The sequence below is a fragment of the Cibotium barometz genome, chromosome 34, assembly GCF_041138505.1.
Source record: "Cibotium barometz isolate CiBa-2024 chromosome 34, ASM4113850v1, whole genome shotgun sequence".
Classification (NCBI taxonomy): Eukaryota; Viridiplantae; Streptophyta; class Polypodiopsida; order Cyatheales; family Cibotiaceae; genus Cibotium; species Cibotium barometz.
The window spans coordinates 13,074,354-13,093,737 of NC_141079.1; the positions used below are offsets into that span (position 1 = coordinate 13,074,354).

The following is a 19,384-nucleotide window of genomic DNA, read 5'->3' on the forward strand; positions in this document are numbered from 1 at the left end:
CAAGCAAAATAAATAAAATTTTATGGTAAAACAAATACAATAATAAGCAATGAAGGAATCCTCGACCAAATTAGCCTAATCAAAACAAATTGAATCAAAGAGAATGATAGTGAGAGTTTTCACAACATTCAAGATAAACTTTTATTAGCATGAGGATCCATAAATTTGTGTAAGGTGAAACCAAATAGGAAATCTTAAGGCACAAATTCATACCATCACAAGTGCATATTAAAGGGTGAAGTGTAGCTAAACAATTATCCCAAGGAGATAGTACTAAAGCAATTCAAATCCACTTAAGTAAGAAACAAGAGTTTACGTTGTAGATTATAAAACAAATATAATAATGATGAATAAAGGAAGCTTGGACCAACAAATTGAGATAATCAATACAAATTGAATCAAATAGAATCATATCAAGTTTTTTACATCATAATCAACATACCTAATATGCTTTTAAAAGCATGGGAATCCATGAATTTGTGTAAGTGAAACAAAATAGGAAGCTTAAGGTACGAAGATTCATGTGAGTGCACATTAAAGGGTAGATTGTGGCTAAATAATTATCCTAAGGATCATATCAAGTTTTTTACATCATAATCAACATACTTAATACGCTTTTACAAGCATGGGAGTCCATGAATTTGTGTAAGTGAAACAAAATAGGAAGCCTTAAGGCACGAAGATTCATGTGAGTGCACATTAAAGGGTAGATTGTGGCTAAATAATTATCCTAAGGAAATTTACTCAAGCAAAGTAAACAATGTAGGTTGTAAAACAAACACAAGAAAGAGCAAAACAATTGTCAAAGAGAATGATATCAACGTTTTTACACATCATAAAAAATGCACTTTTATGGGCAAGAGGATCCACATTTTTTATTAAGTGAAACAAAATAGGAAACCTAAAGGCACAAAGTCATCACAACTGCACACTAAAGGGAGGAGTGTGGTTAAAAATTGATCTCAAGAAATAGTACTAAGCAATTCAAATTTACTTAAGTAAGAAACAAGTGTTTATGCTGTAGAATGAAAAACTAATACAAGAATAAGCAATAAAGGAACCTAGACAAGATTAGCCTAATGAATACAAATTGAATAAAATAGGAAGCCTTAAGTAACAAAGATATATATCATCATCACAATGCATTTTAATGGGTGTTCCAAAGGAGGTAGTGCACTTGTAGAACCTTCCAAGGATGCCCTTAATATCCTCAAACAGAGTCTTGAGGATACAAACCCACAAACAATTTCGATCGATTAGAGATCTCATGATGACTCATAAGTGAGCATATGGAACCATCAATCCCTAAGGATACCTTGCTTTGTCAACAATATGTGGAGTGGCCATCCAAAAGAAACAAAAACAAGGGAACTTGCCTTAGCAACAAAGTTGAATTGTGCTAGAGGTAATGTATGCTTGCCTTCTTGCACACATTCTTTCTAAAGAACCATAGTGTTCACATCATTTGGCTCCCAAAAATGCCAAGTCTTTTTTCCTTTCACAAATCCCCTCGATCCAAGAGTGCACATTGGACCTACATGTGATGCACCAAAGAATCCTTAATCAATATATAGGATGCAAACTTTTGAACCATGTATTTCCCTCATCAATAGATTGTAGAAGTCAAGGTATATGTCATCCTCAAACTTAGGAAATCTCTCAAGAGCCTAAAGCATAGATTTGCCTTTTGGAATACAATGGTCAAGAATGAATCGACTCTACCACTTGATTATAGGTCATAGAATCTATGCCCTACTTTGTTTAGTGCAATAACTTCATTGTCTCCTAGATACTTCCAAATATGGTCTTGAAAGGTGTTTGGGCATGTTAGTACACAAGGAAGAAAAGACGTATGATGCAACTGGCAACAAGCATTGGTTTTAAAATGGGCCTATGTAAAAGCTGCTTCAACCTTGATGGGACCTCAAAAAATATCCTTGCCATGTATAATTGAAATCATAAATATAAAAATGTGTAAAGACACTCAAAAGTTTGGCAGCTCTCTCTCTCTCTCTCTCTCTCTCTCTCTCTCTCTCTCTCTCTCTCTCTCTCTCTCTAAGTCATCACCAAGTCCTTCTGCATACATAAAAAGATGACTTTATATTGAAAAAATAATCTTACATTATAAAATAATGTTTACATTTACAAAGAACTTCAACTATCTAAATAATAATTAGCTAATGTTAATCTTTGAATAAGTTTCAACTATTTCGATCTACTATTATATTTCTTAACTATCTTAGTTTATATAATCTCTTAAATCATCTTTAATTTTTAAATGTTATTAAGATTTTAAAAAGTCCTTAGATATATAAATACATACATGTTTTTAAAAAATCCCTTTCAATACATTTAGAAGAACTTTACTCGTTTATATTGAATAAACATTAAATATTTTTTTTAAAAAAAATATATTCAAATAATCATTCTTTTATCCATTGAACTTCAAGATTTTGTTAACCTTTATAAAATTTTTAATTATCCAAATACATACATAATATTTAACTTTTAAAAACATTTAGTTTAGATTAAACTTATATAAATAGTCATTCAATATGCTTAGAATGTACATAATCTTTTTAAAAATCTTTCAAAATATTTAAATGATAAAAAATAATTTATAATCAACAATAGTTAATAATGGTTTTCTTTTAAGTAACCTTTTTTATTTAAATGAATGTATAATTGTTAAGTTATTATATTATCCAATAATCTTTATCATCAACAATAGTTAATGATGGTTTCTTTTTAAATAGCCTTTTATAATTTAAATGCATGCATAATTTTTAGGTAATTATATTTTTCAATGATCTTTATCATCTAAATGTTCATTAATTATTTATATTCTCAATAACCTAAATACCATTTATTTTTTATAATTTTAAAATAGTTTTTTAAAAGAGTATATCATTAATGTAAAGAATCATTAATACATATATCCTTGTACATAATTAATTATTTAATTTTTATTTAAATGTATTTTTTTGAATCAAATTTAATCAAGTTGGTAGGCTAAAAGGTTTAAAAACGGAGCATTTTCTTAGGAAATATGGACTTTAAATTGCTAAGTCCACAGAGCTTTTGCAAGTACCACAATGGAGTGCAACTCTCCCATTTGCCACAACATCCTCACTCGAAGATCTACCACCTCTAATTGCAATAAAAATGGTGCTAGTCACATCTCTAATCACTTTTGATTAGAGACTTTTTACCTCACAAACTCGAGCTAGGAACCTTGACCTTGATTCTCGCACATTAGTTCTTTTGGTCTATTGTAATTATATCAGATGCAAAGGAGCTATAACAACATAAGATCCATGGATAATGGCTTTTGTGGGGGAGAAAAAGTGCATACTTACTTGGATTTAAATAGCTTGGTGAATTGTGTGTGCATGCATGCATGCACAAGTGTGGATGTGTGCATGTGTTGGGGGGCACGCATGCAGAAAGCTTGGATTAGAGAAAAAGATAAAAATTCAAGGGGGGTGGTATTGAAGGTTCATGACTAGGCCTCCAAATCCACACCTTGTGCATTCTCCTTTTATTAATTTATTACTCCTTTAACCTATTCCTTTGTTCTTTACTATTTTGCCTTGGTAGGTCCTAGTGGTGTTTGAAAACGACGAGTAAATTTAAAGCCTAGATTCTAAATAAGAATAATACTAGTAAATAGTAGTTAATGGGTGCCTCAGAAAAAAGGGTTGTGCCATTAGAGACTTAGTGGGTGATTGCAAAGGGGAATGGGCTATGTGGGACAATTTTTAAGGGTTCTTTGCTTCCTATTCTTTAGGGTATTTTTCTTTTCGTTATTTGTAGATGTGTCAATCATTTATGTTGTTGGGATTGCTAGTCATCATGAAGTTGTTTTTCTATGAGGTCTTGGGCTATTAGATTTATGTGTGGCTTTGCTTGCTATTTGTAGATGTGTTGATGGCTCGTCATCTTGAGGCTATTAGCGATGATTTATGGAGGGGTGTAAAGCTATGAAGCTCAATTAAGCTTGATTTTCTAAAGCTTTGTCCTAGCATGTATGGTTTAAGATTATTACGTAGATGTAGCCATCTATGAAGGTTTATTGGTGTTAAGTTTGTGCCTATCATATGTTGTCATGTTGGGATTGATTGTGAAGAGTCCAATTGATTGTATGTATGTAACTTTGGGACCATGTTAGTGTTATTATTAGTATTACTTTGTGTTATATATTGAGCTAGTTTTATTAGTGTTATGTTTGTGCTTATCATATGTTGTCATGTTGGGATTGATTGTGAGGAGTCCAATTGATTGTATGTAACTAACATGGTGATATTGTCGAGGAATAGGTGATGGCACAACTGACTGATGTAGACTTGTGCACTACACATATGGAGTTACTTCATTTATTGGCCACATGCTGACACTTTGTTATCATGCCTATTTTCTAATTTGTATAGTTGGGACGTATTATATTTTGAGCAATTATTTATGGCTACAACCTTAGTTATACAAGACCTATGGTTATTTGTTTAAAAGATGAATCCAATTTTGTGCACAAGTACAATTGTTTATGATTGCAACCTTAATTTGCAAGACTTATGGTTATTTGTATAAAAGACGAGCCCAATTTTGTAAGAAAATATAATTATGGCTCTTTGGGCTATTTTGAAAAGAAATCTAAAAAATATCCGCATGTAAAAAGTGAGCCACTCACAGTGTGTGTGGAAGGAGAGAGAGAGAGAGAGAGAGAGAGAGAGAGAGAGAGAGAGAGAGAGAGAGAGATTGCACCCAATGTTCTCTTGTGTTAATTTTCTTCATGTTTTCATACAATTTTGCCAAAGTCGATTTATTTGCATGTCGTTTAATTCTAGTTTGAAAGGTAAGTGAATAGTAAGAGATTTCTCCTCACACCAAGATTCTATTGTTAATGGTTAGTATTTGTTGGTGTGAAGACTTATTATTACCACCTACTAGAGGTGGTCTTATTTTATGAAGGCTTGAGATTTTTGTAGACGTGCCTATAAAGGATATCTTTTTTTGGTTTCATTTATATCGATTTTCTTAAACGATTTATCAGGTTGATGCTTTATCAGGTTAGATGCCTATCTTTGCTAAGATGATACGTATATTAATATAACAAGGTCTTGATAGCTTTTTTATTTCTAAAAATTTGACTTATAAAAGTCTAGTACCTAAGCATGGTAATTAGGTGTTTATTTTTCTTCTGTAGTGTGGGAGATCACACCTCCATGAGGTGACATGGGCATTGCCTCTCCAGACACATGCTGTGCCTGAATATGCAAGAACTTTCTTTCTGTCCCTACATATAATTGTAGTGGAATGTGCGTATGCGCATGTGTGCGTGTCTGTGTGTGAGAGAGAGGGAAGGAGGGCATCTACGTTTTAAAAGAGTCTGAAGGAAAGCAGAGGGTAGCTTAGTGTTGTGCTAAAGAGGGTGCCTGGCCCTCTCTCTGATGTGGCAGTTCTTCCAAGAATGCCTATTTGTCAAGCACTCTTTCATACTACAGGTTTTGCATAAAGGTTGCACGTACTTGTAGGTATGTTGTCCTCGAAGGTACGCCAATCCCTAGTGAACTCACACTCATGGCTGGGCGCGCACATGCATGGCAGGAGAAGACATTGCTCACACAAAAAGGTGTGCAGCTGCAAAAAGTTCTGTAGTGTGGAGTGCACACACAACTCCAAGCAACACAAATCATGTCACCTGAGTAATGCCATGGGTCTGGCATCAACAAGATGGTTACAACACACACCGTATTTTCTTGGTCCTGCCCTAGGCCTGGCATCAACAAATTACCTGTGTACTATGCTAGGTCTAACAAAAACCACATAGATTATGAGGAAGAAGTCTGACAAAAATACAAAGATTAGAACAAGCTAAATTGCTGGCATACAAGAACATACTAGCCATTGCTTGAACCAATATTTTGACTTTGGTTTATATGGGTTCAACTTGCAATTGGCGTAATTTTTAAAAAATAAACATGTTATCTTGATCTATCAAGATCCCAAATTTCTGAGTAGAAGATATACATGTGATTGCCTACATGCCCATTTAGAAGAACAATTGTGTAGTCTTGTAAGAATAAAAGGTGCATGGCAGGGATTATGCTGCAGCTTCTCCCCCCCGAAGACGGCACGTGGGCTGATGGTGCATCACTTCTCCGTCCACAACCGAACTCTTTCGACATCCTTGCCAGGAAGAATAAAAAATTCACACAATGTGACCTCTCTTTAGAACAAGCGAATGCCAAACCCTTGTACACACCGGGCCAAACTTTCTTAGCCTTCGGTAACAGTAATAAACAAGCCCTACGAGTTTAGTAACTCCTCTTCTATAAATCACTCTATAAAGAGTGAAGAAAACCAGACATTTTCCTTCAAATGGGGAGATGACGTGTCCTACTATGCATGGTACATGTACAAGCTGTTCAATGCAGCAACGGCTAACAAGTTTTCATGTGGATGCCAAGCCATGTGCAGAAGCTTTGATTTGAAGTCGTAATCACCCCCATTGGCTTCGCCAGCAGAACTCTCGTTACCTGGTTCATCGTATCGATACAAGATACTGCAATGTAAGTTTTCCACTCACACCCACACCACCACCCCAATCCCCGGGGGGCACCCACAAAATAAAGCAACCACCTCGTAAACCAAAACCATGATCTATGCAGTTCTAGTAGTTCTGGATTAGCGGTAAACAGACCTTTTTTCCCACGGCGCCCAAAGCTTGTCAGACTTCTCGAAGGCTTTGCTGGCGTTTGCAAAAAGCGCCTTCCAAAAGAAAACACAGAAAGAGAAGTGTAACATCATAAATACTAAATGTCAACTCATGGTCAAGCCCCAGCAACAAGAAAGAGACACATCACTCACTTTGTTGGGTGCTTGCTGGCTTCCAACGTGGTAGCCTCATCACTACCAGATGCAACCCCGAACACACGAAACAAGTTACTGCAATCACCCCAAAATAAGTTCAGCCATAATTTTTTGCCAGGGTTGTTGCTGCATGCACTTTCAACATGCACGTGTGTATGTCTGAATGACATGGTATCTAGGTATATGCATGCACACACACAGTATATCGAATCTAGGGTATGTATAGTATGTATGTACCCGTATGCACAAGGCTCAAGACAGAGCTAAACCTGCAATTTTCCAGGTGGGATGATGTAACATCTTTGAAAAAACTCCGTGAACAGTAGGAGCATGCATGTGACTATTTGAACAGATGCGTGTGTTATATACTGACAAATACACGGGCACATTACTGATGTTATGAGGAGATGTGGGTGGGTTTTTTGACTACTCGTATTTGGGGATTTGAGACCATGGAAAGCTCAAGCTCTAAAGCTCTTCAATTACCCACATGCAGGCATCCATGCAAGCACGCGCGCGCGCACGCGCGCACACACAGGTTGATCTTTTCAAGTCATACATTAAGCAGAGCTGTGGGCAAATGCAAGACCTGAACCATCACAGACACTACACCAGCACAAACAACTCCCACATGGCACGTATGCTACATACATGCCCTTAAGGACTTGCATAAGTAGTGCAGCACATACTGGAAGTTTGGTCTCCCCAAAAAAGCACAGTGAGTATTTTTATCCAAAAAACACATCCTGGAAAATTGAGAATTTAGTCCAGTCTGTATTACCTGTATGAACCAGTTGCAACCCGAAAGCCATCACCACTTGGGCAGCACTCAAATTTGTCAAAAATTGAGTCGTTTTCATACAGATCACATAGCTGCAGTAAAAAAAATTTGAAACAAACTCAGCCTAACGCCTGCATGCACCAACATCCAAGCCACTCAGTCCAGAATTAAAAATAGACCTAATTTAGTTGTCATAACTATGCTAACTTTTATGATGGGTAAGGCTAATACCATAGGAGATCCTGGATGGGGCTATCTTAGGTATAAAGAGAATAATCAGTCACTTTGGGCATGGCCTGTGTCAAAGGGACCTAACAATAATAAGGTGTGCTTTTACTGATAACTTGTGCCTATATGAGCGAGCAGATTGCTCATAACAGTTGTTCCCCTGAAAGGATTCCTATGAAACCAGGACCAAGATGAGGCCTATGTCAGGAGCTAGTGTTGCACCTAGATGGTGGGCTCTGGTTATATGGGACACAAGAGCTTGGGCTAAGCACCGAATTACTATGGAACCACAACCCACATGAGGTCTATGTCAGGAGCTAGCCTTTACCTGGATGGTGAGCTCCAGTGGTATGGGACAGTTGGACGCAGTGTTGATCTAGCCTCAGGCTCACGGGTGAACCAACAGGGGATAAGGCTGGATGGTAAGCTAGCCAGCTCTTTCCCCTATTGTTTTTAGTATTGATCTATTGCTTCGTCCAGACGCAATAGATTGCTCCCATACACTCCATGCCAGGATTGGCAAACCCTAAAGATCTGTGAGTGTTGTGTACATCATTATTGGATATGGGGCAAGTTTATGGACTGATTATCTACAATTAATAGAATAGATGGCGCAAAGCAAGAGGTCTCACCTGCTTTACACATAGAGGAGACTCAGTAAAGGCGTCATGCCAAAATCCTGGACCTCACCGCACGTCCTCCCCCTCTTGGCAGTAATCATATATATATATACCTAGATGAATCCAGGAACATGCCCAAATTCACCTTAAAAGAAAGTGCAATTTATGACCTCATGGTAGTCATCCAGAAGACAATAAACCATCAACTCCATCATGCATAGTATGGACTAGATACGATGCCTAATCATTTTTTACCTTCTTTATATTGTTCTAGATAGTATCATCCACAAGAAAATAAACCATCAACTCCATCATGCATAGTATGGACTAGATACTACGACATCTCCACTAACGTCATCAATGCCCAATAGTGGCAGTAATCATGCCTAATCATTTTTTACCTTCTTTATATTGTTCTAGACAGCCATCTCCTACTCACATCAAGAATTTCTTCAACCTTTTGAAAAGATTCCTCAAAACCCAAGGTATGATAGAGAGTATTAAGCAACATAATCAGGCCCAATAAGAGTACGACAAAAAAAGAAATTTGTACTTTTAACATAGAAGGCTAAGAGAGCATACCAGGACATTTATACAGGTTACACGCTGTTTTGAGCAGGGCCTCATCACTTATCCAGTACTGACACAGATAATTTGGCACACTTATTATGTCACAGCATATGGAAGCCACTTGCCGGAGATGGGACAGGCACAACGGCGATCTACGAAGGGCTTCGAAGATGCCCAGATTAAGATGCTTCTCACATGGAGGAGCAAGCACAGTCGACTAGGTGATGGATCCCCCAGCTTCTTATGTTGTAATGCTTCGTCCCACCAATCCCCTCCATCCCACATTGCATTATTCTGGCCAGGTTTGCAGCTCAGTGCGTACCCCATGCTCATTGATGCTGTTGATTACCTACATGCAGAGATTCCATTGCAGAGGAGACAGTTGATGGTAGACAGACACTACCATGACTCGTCTAATCTTCATATATGCAGTGAACTGCTCAGGGTGATATTGACTGCCAGTATGCACTTCCCAACACCTAGAATGGCATCTTATGGACTTTATCGCCTTCCCATTACATGGGACTAGGGAGGGATATTGCAATGACCCATAGTTACAAGAAACGTTTCGAGGTTTTGAAGGTTTCTTTTCGAAAGGTTTCGTCCATCACTAAAAAAACCGTAGGTAGGTACATACATATATGTATGTATGTATGTGTGTGTGTGTGTGTGTGTTGTTGTTGTTGTTGTTGTTGAGATATCGAGCTCAACTAGTGCTACGATAAACATTGATGACCCGCATAGATGACAGGTTCTGCACTTATGCCACTGCCATGGTTGATGAGATTATGGTCGATATGCTGCCAGTGGATGACAGGCTATGTGACAGCCACTTTGGAGTACTCGAGTTATGACATAGTTATAGTGTCAGCTCATATAGTCGGGTTCACACTATAGACCGACACACTATAGACCGACCATTTTGTACGTTGTAGGAGAGTACTTTCCCTTTATGTATGTACTCATCTTTTAGTTATATGGTTGTAGAGAAGAGAAGAAGATCAAAGAAAATTCAGCCATCCATCTCTCTTGTGTCTTGCACTCTCGTGTGTGTGTGTGTGTGTGCGTGTTTGCAAGGAACTCAAGCTCTCTCTCTCCCCCACCTTCTCTTTATGGTATCAGAGCTCCGGTTCGTATGAGAGATAAGGAGGCAAGAAAGAGAAAGGAACAAGCAAGCAATGAAGCGGTACACGGGTAAGAGCATCACCATCTCTTTCTCTTCTTGGTTTAGGTACAACACCCCTCGGTAGCTCGAGGAGCTACGCAGTACTTTGTACTACAATTTTTCGACCAGAATCATGTTTCGCACGCGTCTCAGTCCTCGTTCTGTCACTGCAAGGTATTTTCGACAGCTTCAAGAAGTTCTAGTTGAGAATTGTCTCTGGTCGAAATCTGATTCTTGCAGTGCAGTAGTACATTTTTGGAGTGCAGAGAGTGTTTGCACATGTATTGTTGACATTGGGTGTATGTACATATACTTTGGTCAGATCTGGTGACCTACAGGTTGTGTAAAGATACCGCTGTGTTACAGGTTGCATACAAAAATTGTTTGTTGCAACTTTTTGATTGTTGCAAGAAAACATGTCTGGTGACGAAATCAATCAGATTGTCAGTGAGAACCTAGACAAGAACAACTTCCATGCCTGGAAGTTCAAAATGACCAATTTCCTTATGGATAAAGGATTTTGGGACTATGTCAAAGGAGACAATGAGAAGCCTCCTGAGTTGTCTGAAGAGAATGCCACTCCAGCAGACATAAAGACATTCAAGGATTGAAACCAAGGTGCAAGGAAAGTCGTGTATTGGCTTTCAATTAGTGTCACAGACACCATGATAGGACACATACAGGATGCCAACAGTCCAGTAGGTGCGTGGCAAAATCTAGTGCAGATGTTCCGGACCAACACAAAGGCAAGAAAATTGCAGCTAAAGCAAGAGCTGCATACTGTGAAAAAGAAAAGCATGTCAATCAATGATATGCTTTAAAGATCAAGGACATTATTGAATCTCTTGGATCTATCAATATATCGGTGGAAGATGATGACTTGGTTAAGTGTCTGTTTGAATGGGCTTAGCAAAGAGTATAAGCCATTCAAGACCTCCATTGCAGTCAAGGAGAATATTCCCAACTTTCGGGACTTGGTGTCTATGCTGATCATAGAAAAAAAGTCTTTAGGTGAGGACTCTTCTTCACAAAGCAAGAACACATCAGAACAAGCCTTCTACTCCAATTCAGGTAGAGGCAAAGGTAGAGGTCGTGGTCGAGACCAAGGTGGTAGCCTATAAGGAAATCAGAATTCTGGACAACAACAGTCCAATGATTCACAATAGCAATCATACATAGGTGGAAGAGGCCAGTCTAGAGGCAGGGGGAGCCAAAGAGGCCGAGGTGGTTGGCAAAGAAATCAGAATGCAAATAGCATAGAGTACTATTATTGTGGCAAATCAGAGTACATGACAAAGGACTGCTATAAAAAGCAGAATGACATTAAAAGTGGAAAGTTATAGCAAGACAACTATGCATCATCTAGTAAACAGGGAGGTGATGACAAAAGTGAGCAACTGTTTGTGATGCAACACATGCTCAGTTCCATAATAGGAGATGCGTCAAGATCTCAAGATACATGGTATGTGGATTCTGGTGCCTCTAACCACATGACCAGTCATCCTGAGTGGTTTAGAGACATGCAAAAAATGAAAAAACCATGTTATGTAAAAATAGGTGATGATACTGCGCATCCCTACAAGATAGCAAAATGAAGTACTTGGTAGATATATTTCATGTTCCAAATATTACAAAGAACCTAGTTTCTGTTGGACAAATGGTTGTGCAGGGTCTACAAGTGAGGTTTAATCCTCAAGGATGTTTTGTGGAAGACTTCAAAAATCATTGTCGTTTAGTTGCAAAGAGTAATAGAAATGCTAGGATGTTTACTTGGATGTGAACATGCCTGAAGTAAAGGCAGCCATGTTTGCGCATGGAACATGTGTCATTACAGATATTGACATATGGCACAAGTACATTGGTCATGTGAATGTACAACGACTGAAGTCTATGCAGGCCCAAAATATTGTTGTAGATTTGCCAAAGTTTAAGGTTGATAGTATGCACAAAGTATGTGAAGCATGCAAGCTTGGAAAGCAAGCCAAAGATGTTTTCCCACATGAAAAGCATGTCAGTGTAAGGCCATTATATGTTATACATTCATATGTACGGGAACCGACCAAGATTGCAACAATTGCAAGTTGCAGGTACTATGTTACATTCATTGATGATCACACTAGGAAAGTGTGGGTTTACTTCATGAAGGAGGAAAGTGAGGTGTTTGCTCACTTTAGAGATTTAAAGCCTTGGTCAAGAATGAAAAAGGCATGTAAATAAAATACCTAAGATCAGATGTGAGAATATTTCTCCAATGAGTTCAGTGATTTTCTGAGGAAGCAAGGAATCAAGAGACAGTTTATATACAGGTACACTCCGCAACAAAATAGTGTTGCAGAAAGAAAAAACAGGCACATTGCAGAAGTGGCACATGCCTTGATAGCTGAAAAGAATATGCCACATTATTTTTTAAGCAAAAGAAGTAGCAACTGCTCTCTACATTATGAACAGGACACCCACTGCAACTGTTCATGGTATGACGCCTGAACAGAAGTTTACAGGCATAAGACCGGATGTGTCTCACTTGAAAGTGTTTGGGTGTATTGCATGTGTATGTTCCTGATGAAGTGAGAACAAAGTTGGATCCAAAGGCAAAGAAATGCATCTTTATTGGTTATACTATGGAGCAGAAAGCTTACAGATGTTATAACCCTACCACTAGTGAGATGCGAGTAAGCAGAGATGTTATCTTTGACGAGATAACTAGTTGGTATATGCACCAGTAGTGAAGGCAACAAAAGATGCAAATGTAAGAAGTGTTGATGTTGCACCACATGTAGAGCAATAATCACAGGTACATAGTGGACCTGGAGAGTCCTCTAGCAGTGGATCCAATGTTAGCCCATGGTCAAGCAAGTTGAGAATAGATGTAGGTACACATATATTACGCAAAGAGAAGGAAAAGGTAGATCAACCTTTTGTACCTGATCTATCAACAAGTCACTCATATGTGGATGGTGACTCTAGCAGCTCTATGCAGAGCCCTCATGAGGAGCTTGGCATTCTATCTGTGGTTACTCCTGGTGTAAGAAGAACGAGGGTTGTTTTGAGGACACCCGGTAGTGATCCAGGTGTACGCAGATCTACGAGGGTTAGGTACCATGTTGACAAATTGAGATATGATGGATATACAACCCATCATTATGCTTGCATGGTTAAAGCAATACAAGAATTGGAGTCCACTTGTTTTGAGCAAGCACTTGAAAATAAGAAATGAGAAGATGCCATGAATGAAGAGATGGCAACATTAGATACAAATGCAACATGGAAGTTAGTGCCTTTGCCTAAGGAAAAAAAGGCAATTGGATGTACGTGGGTATATAAAGTCAAGCACATTGTTGATGGTTCAATAAGCAAGTATAAGGCAAGATTAGTGGCCAAAGGCTATGGGCAGACTTATGGCATTGACTATAAAGAGACATTCAGTCTGGTTGCAAGAATGGCAACCGTGAGAGCTGTCATTGCTATGGCTACAGCAAAGGGTTGGTCTTTACATCAGATGGATGTAAAGAATGCCATTTTGCATGGTGATTTGCAAGAAGAAGTTTACATGATGCAAACACCAAGTTATAAGAGTAATGCACACCCAGATTTTGTGTGCAGGTTACGCAAAGCCTTGTATGGCTTGAAGCAGGCACCCAGAGCATGGTCAAACAAGATCGGGGAGTATCTTATTACCATTGGATTTCATATATCCAATGCAAATTTTTCACTTTATGTAAAAAAGACAGATAAAGGGATCATGCTATTAGTCATCTATATGGATGACTTGATTATCATTGGTGATAGTGATGTTAACATACATGATGTCAAGAGGCTTTTGAAGAAAAAGTTTGAGATGAAAGATTTAGGTAAGCTACGGTATTTCTTGGGCATAGAGGTGGTGAGATCACCTCATGGCATTTTGCTATTGCAGAGGCAATATGGCTTGGACATGTTGTCCAAGTATGGTATGACAGACTATAAGCCTATTTCAGTGCCATTGGAGCAGAACACAAAGCTTTCCACAGATACAAGTGAGCTTTTGGAGAACCCCACTCCATACAAGCGCATAGTGGGTAGCTTGATCTACATGACCATTACTAGGCCAGACTTAAGCTATACTGTTGGACTTGTGAGTCAGTTTATGCAGGCTCCTAGGAAGCCACACTTAGATGCAGCTAGACGGATTCTCAAGTACATAAAGTCCACAGTTGATTATGAACTTTTCTATGAGGCTCGTATAGAGATACAGCTACATGGGTACATAGATACTGATTGGGATGGTAGTGTTATAGACAGAAGATCTACCAGTGGTTTTATGTTCTCATTTGGGAGTACTGCTTTGAGTTGTAGTAGTAAGAAGCAACCAACAGTTGCCTTGTCGAGCACAAAGGCAGAGTACAAGGGTATTGCTATGCTAGCTTGTGAGGTAGCTTGGTTTCAGAAGCTACTTGGTGATATGGGTAAGCCTGTGAATAGGCCAGTTGTCATTTATTGTGACAACATGAGTAGCATACACTTGGCCAGTAACCCAGTATACCATGCTAGAACGAAGCACATTGAGGTGCACTCTCACTTTGTGAGAGAAGGTTCTAGCAAGTGATGTAGATCTGGTATATGTCAGCACAAAGAATCAGGTGACTAACATCTTCATGAAGACATTGGGCACAGAGAAGCTCCACAGTTTTAGGAGCTTACTTGGAGTGCAATGCGTGGAGTAAAGCTCGAGGGGGAGTGTTGAGATATCGAGCTCAACTAGTGCTACAGTGGACATTGATGCCCCGCCTGGGTGACAGCTTCCACACTTATGCCACTGCCATGGTTAGTGAGATTATGATCGATATGTGCCAGTGGATGACAGGTTGTGTGACAACTACTTTGGAGTACTAGAGTTATGGCATAGCTATAGCACAAGCTCATATAGTCGGGTTCACACTATAGACCGACCACTTTGTATGTTTTAGGAGAATACTTTTCCTTTATATATATACTCTTATCTTTTAGTTATATGGTTATAGAAAAGAGAAGAAGATAGAAGAAAATTCAACCATCCATCTCTCATGTCTTGCACTCTCGCGTGTGTGTGTGCTTACAAGAAACTCAAGCTCTCTCTCTCCCCCCTACATTCACTTTATATATGTATATGTATGTATGCATATGTATATAGATAGAAATACATGTGTATTGTGAATCGTCATGAAAGGGAAAAGGTAGAAGGAGAAGAAGAGGGTAAAGGAGAGGGAGTGGCAGGAGGGAGGGAAAAGAAGAGGGGAAGGAAGGAGAGGAAGTGGGAGGAAGTGGGAGGAGGGAGGGAGGAGAACAGAGGGAGGAAGGAGAGGAGAAGAGGAGGACATGGTAGGAGGATAAGAAGAGAAAATGAAAAAAATAAAGGAGAAGAAGTGGAAGAAGAAGATTGGAAGAAAGGAGAAGAATTGGAAGAAAAGAGGAAGGAGAAAAAGAGAAGAAGAGAAGGAGATGGAGAAGAAGAGGAGACAACGGAGGAGGAGGGGAGATGGAAGAGGAGACAAGAAGGAAGAGAAGACATGGAAGGTGAAGAGGAGGAGATAAAAACAAAACAACAAAAACAACAAAAACAAAAAATGAAACTTGAAATTTGAGGTTTTGAGGTTTTTTAGGGAGAAGGAGAGGAGTTGCAAAGTGATGAGCAGATATGAAAGAAAACTTTTAAAAAAACCCCATTAAAAAAATTTAAAAAAACGAAACCTAAAATTTGGGCGAAACTTGACCAGGTAGGAGTTTCGCAGGTTTCCTAGATACGTTTTGGAAGGAGGAGAAGTGGAAGAAAAGAGGAAGGAGAAGAAGATGGACATTGGAGAAGAAGAGGAGACAACGGAGGAGGAGAGGAGATGAAAGAGGAGACAAGGAGGAAGAGAAGATGGAAGGTGAAGAGGAGGAGATAAGAGAAAAACCCCAAAAAAAAAAACAAAACAAAAAACGAAACTTGAAATTTGAGGTTTTGAGGTTTTTTAGAGAGAGGGGGAGAGGAGTTGCAAAGTGATGAGGAAGATATGAGAGAAAAGTTTTAAAAAACCCCCAAAAAAACGAAACCTAAAATTTGGGTGGAACCTGACTAGGTGTGACTAGGTAGGAGTTTTGCAGGTTTCCTAGAAACATTTTGCCACGAAACGTTTCAGGGGTTTTGTTTGGACGAAACGCATTTTTTTGTTACTATGCATTGACCTAACACAAACACAGTTACCACTAAGAAAATGGACTATGTTTCATTTCTGAAAGTAAATCTAGAGCAACTGCACATTCAAATCCAACCCCAAAGTTACACATGGCCTACCTTTGGGCGAAGATACTCGTGTACTTTGTACGTTGCGACTGGCGATGACTCCATGTTTATATCCCAAAGCTGCAGTAATCAAAGAGCCATTAAAAAATATATTTCAATTGATACAATTGAAATTAATCCACGATTTTAAATTGAAAAATAATGGCTAATGCGCAATGTTAAAAGATTTTTAAAAAATAAAAAATAAGAGGGCATAAAAATAAAACTGATACCTTTTTGAAGCTATGCCTTATCTAAACATGTAACTACAAGATTACGGTTTAGTTAAACATGTAACTACACACAAAAAACCCAACCAGAGTCATGATGCCAAAGCCTTGAAGCAAGAAGTCCAACACCTCGAGGAAGAGAAGTAAAACCAACAGTACCCATAGGATTTCTCAGATAGTGGATCATGAAGCCAACAAGGATATAAAAACTACCTCGTGAAGAAAAAGAAGAAAGTAAGCAAGAGTGCTTTTGTAAAGCATGAGGAAACGGAAGTGGGTCTAAGAGACCTCCCATATCAGACATTTCCAATGTGAAAAAGGGTCCAGTGGATTCCAGAACACCCAAATATGTATTAATGTAAAAGCTTTGGGAATGGGGGATTATCTAATACAAAAGATCAAGCAATTGAAGCTTCCTCTAGACACCCAAAATGGTTTCTTGGACACAGAAATGGGCATTGGAACCAAGTGTCAAGTGGAAAGCATATATGGAGGATTGAGGAGAGATCTAGCATTGAAACATGTTTCTACATGGTGCTCACATACATTTCTAATAAGGTGGAATACAAAGGAATAGACTCCTAAAAGCTTGGGGGATTACTATTTCAACCCCCGATGGAAATTTTGTTCGCGCCATTACGTTCACAAGCTACACAGATGGGGAGACTTGCCAAGGCACCTTTAACAGAATGTCTACGAGTTAAGATAATTTTTAGAGATGATTTGGGAGAGATCTTGCATTGAAACATGTTTCTACATGGTGCTCACATACATTTCTAAGAAGGTGGAATACAAAGGAGCAGACTTCTAAAAGCTTAGGGGGTTAATATTTTTGCACAACTCCCAATAGAAATTTCGTTCGTGACATTACGTCCATAAGCTAAGCAAATGGGGGGACTTGTTGAAGCACCTTTGATAGAATATCTACGAGTTAAGATATTTTGAGAGAGTTTATGGAGGGAGACACTTCAATTGGGACATGTGGCAAGATAGTGGACCAAAGAGACAAGAGGCCTCACGCTTGTCACCTCAACTCTCCACTTGTCATTGTTGCTTTTTCTTGCCATTCTAGCTCATGAGAGCCCCAAATCTATAAATTGGAGCCCTCTTCATTTGAGCAGGCCCTCTTGAAGCCTCTACCATTTTGGTTGCTCACATTCTTGTCTACAACACTCTATTGAGAGTCTCTACACTATTCACTTTACTCTATAAAAGGATACTCTACCTCTCGAAATTGTATGCTGACATGGTTATGTAGCATGTGACAAGTGGTAAGTATTGGTCGAAAACTTTATGACCGGCCCTGTGTTCACCACACTGATGTCCCGCTCAATGCCCACCGCCGAGACCTTATCCCCTTTGTTCAAAGAGAGCAACCAGCCATGCGTCCATCCTAGCTTGCACCACATGTAACATGTGGCAAAATTATGCGTAGATGAAGGATCCTGTCACACAAAGTCTCACACCACCTTCTTTATCCTTAGTTTCGCAAGTCTTTAGCAATCCACTTTATCACTTCAAACTTTAAGAGATGAGAGAGAGAGATAGATCTGTACACCTTATTGGGTCCCAAATTCCCACTTAAGGGCCCCCTCCTATTGCTAGGAGTATTTGCTTTATTATCTTTAGAGAGAATGCTGACTTTGGACTGTAGATAAGCCAAACACAAGGCCTTTGAAAGACCAAGAGTCCGGCTGAACTGTACTCACCTGTAGAAGCACCAATGATGACCGATCTCAATGCCAATGCACTCTTCCAATGGAATGTAGGAAGGTTGCAAACTGAGGCTGAAAGAAGGGCTGCTTTGGGACTGTTCTAGGCTGAGTTTATGCACTATGAATGAATGAACAATGCTGTGTTTTACCTTCGCCGAGGTGGCTGTAGCAAAACAATGATGTGAATGAATGATGAATTCTGTTGTGTGCTGAAAAACGCAAGGTACTGAAGCGCTTTCCTTGGTTGAATGCTGGTGATACTGCTTTTTGTTGATGAGTGCCTATATGCTCAAGCGTTAATGCTCCCAAGGCTGAGGGACTAAATAGCTTTGCCTGAATGATGATGATATGTGATAAGAGATGCAAGCTATGCTATTTATATGAGCAAGGGGCTGGTCAGCTAGCTGTAAAGCTGGCCGACTGTAGCATTAAATGCTACACGATTTGCTAAAAGGGATAAATGCTGAATAATATTCTAAGCCTTTTGCAATGGCCTATGTGCAAATGGGATGAATGATATGCAAATACAACCATGCTCTGATGCAAACCCTAAGGTTTCTCTGACTCTATATGCATGAATGATTCTCTCCAAGTGGGTTAAGGGACCTTGATTGACTGACTGACACTCTAAGGCTAAGGAATGACCTACGTAGCTCGTGCCTGATATATCCTGGACCGAGGATTACAATGGGGTCACAGTACACAACGATATCAAATCCTAGAGAGTTGTACTACTGTACAATAGAGCAATGATGATGAGCCATCTTGTCACCATGCACTACAGTGCAGAGTGCATGTGACACCACAAGTCACTTGTCCTCTCTACCTGACATCCAAGGTGGACATCTCATCATCTCTCTTCTCTCTCTCTCTAGAAATAGGCGCGTCCCTTCATGAGTCTCCTTGACTGTATTTTCTGCACTTTTCT

General features: G+C 39.1%; 1 protein-coding gene across 3 annotated transcripts in view; it reads right to left on the minus strand.

Moving 5' to 3' along the window:
* Nucleotides 1-5,851: 5,851 nt before the first annotated feature.
* LOC147618711 (serine/threonine protein phosphatase 2A 55 kDa regulatory subunit B beta isoform-like) overlaps nt 5,852-19,384 on the minus strand; it is a 55,104-nt gene continuing 41,571 nt past the window's right edge. For all 3 annotated transcript variants that reach the window (XM_086773745.1, XM_086773744.1, XM_086773743.1), the window contains exons 10-14: nt 16,524-16,592; nt 7,652-7,743; nt 6,868-6,945; nt 6,701-6,768; nt 5,852-6,536 (exon numbers count right to left, since the gene is read on the minus strand). In XM_086773745.1, the coding sequence (XP_086629871.1) occupies nt 6,400-6,536; nt 6,701-6,768; nt 6,868-6,945; nt 7,652-7,743; nt 16,524-16,592 (444 nt within the window). In that variant the 3' untranslated portion in view covers nt 5,852-6,399. The remainder of the gene's footprint in view (nt 6,537-6,700; nt 6,769-6,867; nt 6,946-7,651; nt 7,744-16,523; nt 16,593-19,384) is intronic.